The sequence below is a fragment of the Epinephelus moara genome, chromosome 21 (assembly GCF_006386435.1).
Source record: "Epinephelus moara isolate mb chromosome 21, YSFRI_EMoa_1.0, whole genome shotgun sequence".
Lineage (NCBI taxonomy): Eukaryota > Metazoa > Chordata > Actinopteri > Perciformes > Serranidae > Epinephelus > Epinephelus moara.
Genome location: NC_065526.1, coordinates 18,887,413 through 18,900,878, shown reverse-complemented (window position 1 = coordinate 18,900,878; position 13,466 = coordinate 18,887,413). Strand labels below are relative to the sequence as shown.

General features: G+C 42.7%; 1 protein-coding gene across 1 annotated transcript in view; it reads right to left on the bottom strand.

The window, feature by feature from the left end:
- tmtopsa (teleost multiple tissue opsin a) overlaps positions 1 to 13,466 on the bottom strand; it is a 113,692-nt gene that overhangs the window by 89,971 nt on the left and 10,255 nt on the right. The window contains exon 2 of the mRNA XM_050032613.1: positions 10,099 to 10,427. Within this exon, the coding sequence (XP_049888570.1) occupies positions 10,099 to 10,427 (329 nt within the window). The remainder of the gene's footprint in view (positions 1 to 10,098; positions 10,428 to 13,466) is intronic.

Sequence of the window (13,466 nt, the reverse complement as noted above, 5' to 3'; positions counted from 1 at the left end):
CCTTTATTTTGAAATTCACATAGCACGTCTGTGTCACCATTTTAGTTAGCAGGTCTATTTTTATTATTTTTTGTTACAGAAGAATACTGTTTTTAATTTAAATGCCTGATACCTGGAAGAGCTCAGAAATAAAATGGTCAAATCATGTTCTAGTTGTTTTTGTGAGTTGATGTAAGTGATTGTGTTTGATGGGCATATGATATTGCGCCATATCGATCGCAGGCTCCTGAATCGAATCGAATCGAAATCGTATCGTGACAGACTTTGTGATATCGGCAAACATCGTATCGTTATCCAAACAAATCGATATAATATCGTATCGTGATGAAGCTGGTGATTTACACCCCTAGTTGGTACAACACCGCAAAATGAAATTTTTTTCCCCTCAACAACAAACACGCGTGGTTACGTATTGCCAACACACGCACCTGGTTGGGTTTAGGACAAAAGAACAGGGTTTGGCTTTTCAGTCTTACGGGAAGCAAACACCAGCCTCCTGAGTGAAAGTTGGGGGTTGTTGGACCACCTCTGACGGCTGGTTATTTGTGAATTCACAGCGACTTAAACAGAACCCAAACTTGATTCAATCTTTCCAGAGTGGACGGCCCGATCGAGCAGCACATTATTAGATAGGGGAGCTCAACTCTCAGTTTTCAGCTGACAAGTTTCTCAACTACTTTAACATGTCCCAGGTGGTGTTACCTTACATAATGTGACAGGAGAGAACTATAGCCTTTACTTTACACAGCAGTGTCAGTGGGAGAACAGCCCTGAGCAGCACAGCAAGATAAAGAATGCACATGTAATCCTTCACAAAGAAAGGATAAAGGATGAGAAAAGAGGACAACAAAGCTGCAGTCGACATGTAATAGATCTATAAGAGAAAGACTCTGGAAGGAGGAGAAAGAAAGATCGGTAAAGGCTGACAGAGACAAAGAGAGCAAGAGAACGAGACACTATTTCCCTGGCCTCCCACCTAATACGCACAAAGACCTGTGTGTGTTACCTGATGAGGAAAGATGGCAAACAGATGAAGTGTGAGAGGCATCAGAAGAAAAACAAAGTGAAAAGGATGCAAAATTATAAAGACAGTGGACAAACATTGTACACAAGACCTTGTCAGAGACCTGAGGCCTGTACTAGGAAACCAGTTTAACTTACCCAAGATATCTTTCGTTATCTGGCTTGACTAACCTTAACACTGGTCGTCTCGATAACCGATACTACAAAGCTGGTTATCAAGTAGTTTAGTCAACTCTGGGTTGAGGAGCGCGTTCATGTGGAAGAGGCGGGCGTGTTAATTACGAGCGACATTATCAGAACCATGAAAGAAGTTAGCTATTTCATGTCACACATGAAACGGTAACAGTAACTACTAGGGCTGCCCCCCAGTAGTCGACTAAACGATAGTCGACCAGAAAGGTCATTAGAAGAATTCAAGAATTTATTGATCACTTAGCCACAAAAAAACCCCCAAAAAACGTGAATCTCTATTAGGAGCTGCGCCCTATCAAAATTAATCAGAACCTATATGACTGGACCATGTGAGAGTTTAATTTGAAAGGACAGAAACAGGAAGTGGCCACGCTCAGCAGTCAGACAGGACTCAGGTTAATTTCCAGGGCTGGTACCTGCGGTTATTCCACAGGCTAGTTAATAACATGTCGGGCAGGAAATCCAAAGTGTGGGATCATTTTGAGAAGGTGAAGGACGAACCCAAGGTGATATGTAAACTCATCTTCATTGGTCGACTACAAACATGACGTATCATCTGAAACATGGAAGTAGCTACATGCCCATTAGCCCACAGCGTCATTAACAGGCGGCTCGCTCAGTGTGTGACGTGCACTTGTAGATAAAATATAGGCCTATATTAATGAAGGTTCATTAGTACGGTTTTGTATTTCTCTGTAATGTAGCACAGTGTTAACAATGTTACTGATACTATTCTTTCTCACACCTTGATGAAACTGCTCTGAGTCTGTCACATAAAACACTTTAAGTAACACCAGCTGCTGCTGAAGTTAAGGGTGGAAAAGTAGTTAATGACTGATGAGGTCTGTCTGACCGAAATGTTGCATTTATAATAACAGGAGCCAATTAACAGTGTGTGGATTATTTTATTAATGAAATATTATCTTTATTTTTTCCAAGTTCTCACCACACAGGTGTCTCATGATATTTTGAGCTGCAGTGACAGACTCTTGAGTGTAAAAATATCCACAGTGTCAGCTATCACTCTTGGGACAAAATAAACTTTGCATTAGTTAAAATCCTGCTAAAATCATGTGTTTAGTGTGTAAATGATCTCTGTGTTTGTTAGACGCTCTGTTTTAAAACCAGTGGAAATAGACCCATAACAATGAAATGATTCTACTGACCCATAACAATATATAGGCTATTCTCTTTTTTACCTGAGACTCCAGACTTTTGTCCGTAGATACTTTTTTCTTCAGTGATCTGACTGGTCAGAGGTCAGGATGTTGACAGGTTGGGATCTGATACTCTGAAGTCAAGCTGCGCTGGAGCAGGTTAGTTGTTCAGCATCTGTTACCACAGTGATTTATCCCGGTAAAAAGAAAACTAGGGATCGGTGATACCACAAAATTTGGTTTCAATCCAATACAGAGTAATACAGGGCCATACAGGGTTTGTTTGTTTTTTTAATGTGCGGGAGAGCAGCGTGTCATGATTTATGAGGTGAGTAATCAATGTGCTTAAGTAACAGCAAGTGATGACGAATTACAGTTTGACAATGTCACATTAACCAATGCTAAAGATCTGATACCTGGATGTTACTTGTCTGAGTCTCTCTGAACAAACTCTGCCACTGACCTCTGTCTCTGTCAAAGGTCTGGATGCTGAGGTGTTTCTCTCCTCTTCCTGTCTTTCTGGTTGCAGCTCCAAGTTCTCTTTCTCATGTTTATTCCTCTTTCATTAAGTCATCACTGCTTTTATGCGTCAGATAAAACTAGTCAGGCTTGGACACTATCTGCACTGAATGTCCACAGACAGCTATGGTCACATGGATGCACACGCTGCGGTATTCATGGCACAGTTAAGGGTCTGCATCAGCCCACAGCAGTAAACAGGGGGGGTGGGGGGGTGGGAGGGTGAGCTTACCGTCCTCCTATTGCGGACATCGGGTGAAAGTAAAACCACTCATGCACTAGATGTGTTCACGACAACGGATCGTGTTTGCAAAGACAGCTTTACTCTTGAAATACAAATATGTACGATGAAGAAGAGGAAACACATCCCTTTTTTGGTATCGATCCTATTGACACTCGAATCGATCTTAAAAATGAAAGCATAGTATTGAGAGTATCAGTATTCTAGGATTGATCCGCCCACCCTTAAAGAGAACCAGCTTCCCCGTACTATAAACCCAGAGGTAACCCTGAAGTTACCTCGCTAACTCCAAATCCTGCTTCGTAGCACAGGCCTCTGAGGATCATTAAATTGTTCTTAGATTTAATGTTATTCTTATTTGCTCACAGCTGTGTCAATGCCATACACAAGGCTGCTGAGCAGACCGAGCACAACCATGCAAACACACACACACACACACACACACACACACACACACACACACACACACAAACACACACACACGTAACACATTGTTCACCTGAGAAGACTCGATGCTCACAGAGTCTGAGTGACTTGTAATGCTAGAAAATTTGCTCTGGGGCCTGCTCTTGCGAAAATGTGGCTAGAAAATTTGCTCTGGGGCCTGCTCTTGCGAAAATGTGCAACTCTGTGTGTGTGTGTGTGTGTGTTTGTGTGTGTGTGTGGCTTCCCTGGAGAGAGCCTTCCACACTGTCTCCCCTCATATTCTTCCAGTCAGTAAGTGTCGGACAGTGTGTGAAAAGCCAAACATCGGTTACCTCATGCAACAGTTCACAGCTACTAAAAATCCATTGTATGATCTGTTGTCCTCCTCAAGTCACAGCAGACAACTACTGCTGAATATTTAACAAATCTGGGCATGTATTTATTACGCTTCTCAGAATCTGAGGAATCAGGGTGGAAGTGAACAACTCCACGCTTTATGACTTTATGAGGTTTCCTACGCCTACTTCCTGCTGGTTTGATGCATTATACACTGTTAAAATTCTAAATGCAAAAAAATAGCATCACTTTTTTATATCTACAGCCCAATTCAGATCAAAGATTCTCGACGAGACAAGTTGAAACAATCAGCTACTTGCAATGCGCCGTTCTGCAACGTTCTTAAAACCTGCCGATTCACACCCATGCAACTACATGAGATGGTGTATCATCGCTATGCAACAACTTTCTGTACTTCCGTTCTGATTTCGAGCAATTTGTAGCTTCTTAAAATAATCAATTAATCTGTAATGAGAATATGTGTGTGGGGGGGGGGGGGGGCATAAGCACATACAGTGAGCAGCTGGGGCAACCTACCATCCGACACCAGCACACTGTGAGGACGGAAACATAGGACTCGGTGGGAATGGAGCACCTGCTGCAGCAAGCGGACACACCGTCTGCGGACATTTTGACTGACCAGCGGACTTTACGACAAGCCGATTGACTGTTGAAACAGATGACGAGCTTTATGTTCTAAAACCAGCTGCCCGCGATTTGACCAGCTGAGTTGCAGGTTGACTCTATCACCACCCTAAAAACTTTATGATCACTTGACACAAAAACTCATCCCTTGTGAGCTTAACATACTTTTTTATGTTAAGTCAACAATTTTGAAGTTAATTTGACTAAAATGTATAAAGCCGATTTTACCTCATTAGTTTACGGCCAATAAACAACACTGTCATAGTGCGCTTAAAATATTGTGGCGTGTTGGGGCTAAATGGGTGGAGTTTCCCAGCATGCCTTGAGACAATGTGTTTGAGGCCATGAGCCGAAGAAAACTGTAAAAATGTGTTCTAATTCCCTCACATTACCCGTTTCACAGTGATTAATGTTTATGTATTTCACAGTGGCTCTACTGGATCACAGTTAAAGGAGCTATATGTAAGAAATCTAAAGCAAATAGTTGTAAAATCCTCCTAATATGTCACAGAGACTAAGGAATAATGTTCATATAACATACTGATCTCACCGACAACAATAGTACAGCCAGAATATTCACATTTAAAAAAAAATTTTACGGTCCGCAAATCATGTCTATGTTTTGAATTTGTGTTTTGGCCTGTTGCGCCACCCACCGCCGTCTATCAGTCTCACAGTCAGTAGAATCTCAGCATCAGTTACAGTTACGACTGAGCTACAGCAGCATGCAAAGCAGCATTAGCAGTGTCCCAGTATATAGCATTAGCAGCCGGCTCGTCCTCAGCTGTATCCTGGCAGCAGCGTTAGCAGCAGAGAAGCTGGACTTGCTCGAACGGTCCGCTGGAAAACCGAAGATCAAGGATGCAGTGACACGGCCCTGCCACGGCAGCCGCCCGTGGGCAAACAAATCAGTCTCCAGCGTGCCGCTGTCCAGCAACCTCAAATCTGTAGGGGAGGGGGGGCGGACACGACTCGCGGCAGTATTTTGAATTTGAGTGCAGTAACCGTTTTGGCCACATTCTTACACACAGCGCCTTTAATGTTGTGGTAGGACATTTTACATGTAGACACAGTAAAGTCGTATACACAGTTAGTGATCTCCCGCCTGTGTGGATATTAGAGTGTCTGACAAAGTGGTGCTGAGGTAAAATAAAGAGCACTTCCTGGTTCAGAGTTCATGTCTTTGCCTAATTCGAGCAGTCAAGAAACCTGAGTTTGCCACAATATATGTTTGTAGTTGAATGAAATAAAAAGAAATTGTTATAAAATGTGTCCTCAATGTTTTTATGTTCATTAGAATAAAACGCTTAAAAACAAAAAACGTTGTGTCAAACTGACATAAAATTCCTGTCAGACAAGGGTCACGTGACACATTTATTGTGTCTGGTGTATGCAAAATGTTTATGTTACTGTTTTGTACTAAACTTAAAGTTCTGAGTGGAAGCTGTTTCCAAAAAAAAAAAATAAGTTGAGTGAACAAATTGGGGTCTACAGTGTGGAATCTACAATCTGGCGCAGTTTATTTCAAGGTGTAAATGGGATCAGCGAAGGTCTTTCCTCTTGTGTATATATGTCTCTCTGACTGTACGCCTGGTGTCTCCTGGCAGTTTAGGGCACCTCTGGAGCTTTTGTACATATTAGTATAGATAAGAGTGAGTTATTGAATTCATACAGCTTTTAATCCTAGTCCTAAAAGAAGGGCCAACCTGTTTAAACTAAGCTTGATAAATACAGGCTCTGGCTCATCTCATTCAGAATTTGAGCCCAGTATTTAACACATCATTCCAGTCATTTAGATCATTGTGTGAACCAAATGGTGTGTGTGGTGCGACCCATCAGAATGTAGCTCCATTGACAAAGACCCAGAGACTGACTTTATGGACTTACAGTGACAGCACCAACGGTAATTTCAGCACAATAAAACCCCAGTTTATGATTCATAACCGTAATTAGCTTTGCAGTAAAACAGCCGTCTGAATGCAGCTGCAGGTTTTTGGTTCACTGGTTCACAGCTCTGGGAGAAAAGAAGTTTGAACTGAAAAATATTTAACTGCCGGAAATCAGCTGGAGAACAGAGTGGGCAAAGCATTGTTTTTAGATTTAGTCACTCGACAACATAAGGGAGTGTTAATGTGCTACAATATTGAATCTGTGTGTGTGTAATGTAATTTAATGATGCGTATTTGCACACAAATATAACTGTTTACTTATTTTGATTGAACTTTGTCTCTTATAAGATCTGCCTGAACCCAGTGAAAATGTTTAATGGCCCAGGGCACACATCTTTCACTGCAGAGGCAAACACTGTTTAGGAGTCTGAAACACCTGTCTTAATAAAGACAAAAACACTGTCTCTTGTGGTGTTTAGATTGCAAGAGTCAATATTGGTTTTAGCTTTTTTTGTTGTCCTATTTACAGCTGTATCCAGCATCTAGAGCAGGGCTGTCAAACTCATTTTAGTTCATGGACCTCATACAGCCCAATTTGATCTCAAGAGGGCCGGACCAGTAAAACCATAACATAACATAACATACCTGTAAATAATAGGGGTGGGGGGAAAAAATCAATCAACATAGTATCTTTTGGTACTAGAATAACGGAAGAAATTGCTTTTTGGTGCTGATATTTTTTCCCGGTGAGGTCAGCAGAGGTCTCAGTCAGCAGCATTTGGCAGGAAAATCATCAAAACAAAGATGGAGGCACCACTGAAAAGATCAGAAATGTGCCGTCTGCGTTTAAATCAAACGTCTGGACATATTTTGAATTTTTAACACAGGAGGAAAGGACTTGGAGGACTTGGATATGACACGTGATTTGCAAGCCGTGTCATATGAGAATACTCTGGGAATACGATAAACGTGAGGGCTCTCCTCACACTCCACCATCCAGAGGTAGCATTAGCCGCTGACAGCCAAGCTAATGCACCCTGGACACACTTAGCTTGACAAAACTACCATCCAACTCTGAGAGAGCTAAGAATATAACGTGCATCCATACAGCACTGTTGAAAACCAAGGCTTTTGTTACACATAAAAACACTCGGCAGTATGTGACTCCGTCCTGATGTTTTTTCACCAACACAGCTGTACCCAAGCTCTACAGAGAAGTGAAGCATAAAGCTGAGGAATCTGTGAGTACATCAGGAAGGGTGGCGTTAACTTGTGACGCCTCAGCTTCAAGGTCACTGGATTCATATGTGACTATAACGGCACATTATCTCACAGAGGACTGAAGACTGCTGTCTCATGTTCTCCAAACTAGAGCAGTACACGTAGGTCACACCGGAGCAAACTCTGGCTCAGTGTGTGTCTTTGATGCTGATGCTATTTCGTTAGCAGTAAGGTAGCTAGCTTTCACAGCTGCAATGCGGATCTCTGGGCTAAAACTAAAACCAGATTTATGTTTCCTCAAACTGGCCAACAATTAATTTATCTTCTCTGCTCTTAGTTGCAAGTTGTTGTATTTTTTTTTACCATAATGAGTTTGATAGTGGTGTTGAATATAATATTGCTTGAGCACTGAAAGGTGCTGTGAGCATACCAAACACACTGGTTTCCCATTTACCTCTGTGTAGAAATAGGAACTGGTCCATTTGGACAAACAGGAAAAGCAGTACATTTAATTGAAATATTAACGGCTTCTCTGCAATTTTTACACTGAGCAAACTCATTGAGTGGGCCACATTGGACCCTTCTGACCCGCGGGCCGTATGTTTGACAGCCCTGATATAGAGGCTTTGATAGACTTTAGCTCTGTCTCCAGTGTTGCTGCTTCTGTTCTTAAGTTGAGATGCATTGAGCTGCAGTTAATATTGTTACACTGGCACAGTGTTATACACAGCATCTGCTGAAACAGCTGGCATGAAAGTAATGATGCCATCCCATGAGCTTTATGTTTTATTTTAGCATTATTGTATCAGAAAACATGACATTTTACTACATTTTCAATTAATATGGCAAAGCTGTTAGCAAACAGTTGCCTGTTTACATATTCAGTAGACATGGAGCAACGTTAGCATTCATTCTGTGCACCTGATCAATGTTAGTCCAATATTAACTCTCCTTTTGCCTGTGCTTTAGTCTCTTCCAACTCCTGATGTAATTATCTGTTCTTTAGCAGCTAAATGCTCCATTATGTTCACCAGATAATCACTATCTGTGTCTTTCTATAGTTTGGTGCTTAGTAGGTAGTATACAAAGGGCTTTGGGCTTTTCTTCTGGTTAATGAGAACAGTAACAGCCGTACAGTTGCTGGATGTACAACCAAAGCAGTGAGCTGAAAGAGGCTTAAATGCTTCACAGAGCTGAGAAGAACTGCATAGTTGGGCAATGAATATCTCTGTGTACTAGTTTGTAAAATTAAAGGTGCAAGGTGTTACATTTTAACCTCAATAAATCACCAATAATGAGATGTTTAAAGCTGGGGTAGGCAGTTTTACTCTGGTGTCACTGGGGGAAATTCCTATAGTAAACTTTCAGCATGTTTTAATTCAAGTGGACTGAGAGAACAGTAGACTTCTGCACCTCCTCTTGGCTCTGCTTTCAGGCTTTAGAAAATGACGGGAAAATCAAAGGTCATTTCAGAAAGAGGGCGTTCCTATTGGCTGTTCTGCAAATACAGATGCGCGTGCCCGTCCCTTCAAGTGAAAACCTGATTCAGTGGCGGAGAATTCTGCAGAGAGAGTTGCTATTGTAGCATTAGCACAACTGTCTACCCTGCAAAGCAACCCAGAAAAGGAAGACAGACCCCTTGTCAGTGGCTGCAGCAACCCGAATCCAGCCAGTGCAAGCCCCAACTCCAGGGGACTGACAGCCCTGACTTTCTGGTAAATCAGCAAACTTTCTATTGCTGCCTTTACACAGGTTCGACCCGGCACTGCTGCTGGCTACCAGCCTGCTGTGAAACCCCAGGGTTGGTGGGTTTGCGCTAGTCAGATCCAGTTACCACAGCCACCAACCGGTCAGTCTCCCAAGCTGCTGCATATAGCGTGCATATGCCAGTGGTCATCAGGTGGGAGGGGCTTGGGCAGAGAGGAGAGCTGGAGGAGGAGGAATATTTTTGGATTCTTTCTTTTTTTCTTGCCTTACTAGATTTCTGCCTAACCCAACTTTAAGATGGTGTGATTACCATCAACAATGACTCACTCATACTGCATTGTGTTGCACTGGTTCACCTTCGGAAGATGTGAATAGATGAATGAAAGGCAAATTGTAAAGTGCGTTGGATAAAAGTGCTATACTCTGTAAGAGCAGCCATTTATTTATCATTTAGCTTTTGTTTGACATCTGCTGAGTTTCTGTCAACAAAGGGAGACTGTCTGTAATGAGGCTGGAAGTGAAAAAATGGGAATATATTTCAATTTTTTATGTTCTCTGTTTCTGCTGGGTGTCTTGGCTTAATGCAGCCTGTACTTATCAGTCTGTTTCCTTAAGTATTAGGGTTTATGGGATGTGGAATATGTGCTTTTAGTGTTGAAAATCCCACCACTGCAGAGGCACCTACAGTAGCCTCCTTTGTGCAGGTTTAGCAGAGGCCTTGCCCATCCCCATGTTCCCTCACCTGTCTGATGGCGCACAGCAGCTTCCCGTAGCAGAACACGATCACCAGGAATGGCACGATGAGGCAGAAGACAAACAGGCAGATGATGTAAGACATGCTATTCGCCGTCTTGGCCGTCCAGTCGACAGAGCAGGTGGTCCCGGGTCCCTCTGGGCCATATTGGCTCCAGCCAAAGAGTGGCGGCAGGGTCCAGATGAGGGAGTAGACCCAGGAGAGGATGATGCCCAGGGAGATCTTCCGGTAGTTGGAGGAGTCGGCCTCAGTGGGGGCCACCATGGTGCTGTAGCGCTCATAGGAGAGGACAGCCAGGGAGATCAGGGAAACAATGCCTACAGGGTGGATACAAACATGCAAGATAGATTGAGTCACACAGTATCTAGAAATATATAACAATTAAAGGGACAGTTCAATCAAAATCTAAATCACATACGTTTCCTCTTACCTGTAGTGCTATTTATCAGTCTAGATTGTTTTGGTGTGAGTTGCAGAGTGTTAAAGATAGCGGCTGTAGAGATGTCTGCCTTCTCTCCAGTATAATGGAACTAGATGGCACTCAGCTTGTGGAGCTCAAAGTGGCCAAAAAATATATTTTAAAAACTCAACATCAGTGTCTCTTTCCAGAAGTCATGACCTGGTTACTCAAGATAATCCACAGACCTTGTTGTGAGCAGTTTCATGTAGGAACTGTTTTCTTTCTACTGAACTACACCAACCAACTGTATCACTGCACAGAGGGAAGAGTACATCTACTGCTAGCTCACTGAGCACCACTGAGCTAGCTAATCTTACAGCTCAGCTGAGGACAACGCCATTAATGTTTACATCTCATGCTGTCACGAGCCTCTGGTCCATGAGTAGATGCACTCTTCCTTCTGCACAGTGATATGGTATAGAAAGAACATAGTTCCATAAAGAAATAGGTATGCAACTCATGGACAAGAGGCTCATGCTTGTGACAGCGTGAGATGTAAAAATGAATGCCGTCCTCCTTAGCTGCACTGTAACGTTAGCTAGCTCAGTGGTGCTAGGTGAGCTAGCAGTAGTTGCACACTTCCTCTTGCGTGGTGATTCTATTGGCAGGTATACTTCAGTAGAAAGAAAATAGTTCCTACATGAAACTGCTCACAACAAGGTCTGTGGATTATCTTGAGTAACCAGGTCATGATTTCTGGAAAGAGACATTGATGTTGAGTTTTTCAAATGGATTTTTTGGCGCTTTGAGCACCACAAGCTGAGTGCCATCTAGTTCCATTATATTGGAGAGAAGGCAGACATCTCTACGGCTGATATCTCCAACACTCTGCAACTCATACCGAAACAATCTAGACTGATAAACAGCACTACAGGTAAGAGGAAAAATATATATTTTATTTTAGGGTGAACTGTCCCTTTAACTCAAGGAGTTAAATACAGAACACAGGCTAACAGAATACTGTAGACAGCATGTGCAGGTGTGGTCTTCCGATTAAACCCCGACTACTGTACTTCACATTTAATGGGGCCATCAAATAGAGACCAGTGCACTTCCTGTCCAAATGTTTATCAACTCTAGTGAGGAAAACATGCACGGTCAGAGTGATATTAAGCTTCACAGCTCTTTTCAAAGTTAAGAGTGCAGCTTAAAGGAGCTTTATGGTTTTCAGCTTCAAAGAGAGGATGGGTTATGAAGTTAAAAAATAATTGCCAGAGTGAAACGCGTAGCGTGATAAAACTACAGCAAATGTTATTTTGGAGTCATCAAATATTTCGGTTCACACGGCAGGGCCTGCAGCAGATACACACCACTGTAAATCATAAACTGCAGCTCTACCTGTAGTGTCTCTGCTTGACAGGAGGAATGCGGTTAAAAAAACAACAACAGAAGATGAGGAGAAGCTTTCTTATCTCTCTCTCTGTGCTTTTCTTTCTCAGTATTTCAGAGGCACAGCAGCAGGAGCCTGAAGCTCAGTGTTCACGCTGACCCTTCAGCCTTTTTTATCCTGTCTGCTGTTTGTTTTGAAGCTATTATAAATCCACGGGGCCGTCTTTCATGCCTATTGATTTTCAGTTGCAACGAAGCAAAGATGGACTGGACGCTCCGTCACGAAGGCGGTCCAAGCCTTTCACTGAGGTGCCAGCGCTGCACGATGAATGAATAACGGGAAAAAAGCACAGAGGGGAAAAAAGTTACTGAACAACATGGAAACAAATTTAGCTCTGTGATTGAAGATGATGGTTCTGCACAAGGTTTTTTTGTGTGTGTCTGTCTGTATGCAAATACATTGACCCCACTGCACATACCCCCGACTGCAAGTGCACAGCGTGTGATGTTTGTCTGTTGCCCCCAGATATTACGCTCATGTTGCTTTCCCTGCACACACTGCTTAGCTCCGGGCTTTTATTAGCTCTGTTACTGCAAAGTCAACACAGTTTTACAACGACCCACTTGTGTTTCTGTTTGAACTCAACTGACTCATAGCAGCCAATCCCAAACACATTACCAGATATTTTGACAAAAGATGCTTTCAGCCCTGCTCATTGCTGTCCCATCTCATCTGGCCTGTCGTTTTCCCTCCGTTATCCTCCGTCTACACTCTGTTAACTTTCAAGACAAACAGTAGGAGGACTGTCCTCTCACAACAGGTGGGCCGGGGTGATCTCAAGCTAAAATGTGTGTAATAATGTTTAAAGACAGGTAAACACTGGTGCAATTGCAGCCCTTGTTATCTTGAACCACAGCCTGACAGGAGTAGCCTTTACTCCAATATATTGTAGAGCAGGTGGTAAAAGGCAGATAGAAGTTATTTTGGATTCGTGATTACCGGATTGGTTAATAAATTTGGCCACAAACAACTCTGTATTTTGATTCATTGGGATGTATCCATTAAAATTATCTAACATAGTACTGGTCAGTGCTTCAGCCAACATTCTGTATCAAGTATACTGTGCTGTGTGAAAACACACCAGGAAGTGGTGAAGTGCAGCTCGTACATTTTTCTGAAGCCAGGAGATGTGTTCATGTAGGTGGGCAGAAATTCTTTGTAGCACACATTCACCAGCCACTTTAGGTACACCTGTGTAACTGCTTGTTAAGCAAATAGCTAATCAGCCAATCATGTGGCAGCAACTCACTGCATTTAGGCATGTAGACATGGTCAAGACGACTTGCTGAAGCTCAAACTGAGCATCAGAATGGGGAAGAAAGGTGATTTAAGTGACTTTGAACGTAGCATGGTTGTTGGTGCCAGACGGGCTGGTCTGTCAGAAACTGCTGATCTACTGGGATTTTCACGCACAACCATCTCTAGGGTTTACAGAGGATGGTCCCAAAAAGAGAAAATGCCTTGTTGATGCCAGAGGTCAGAGGAGAATGGCCAGACTGGTTCAAG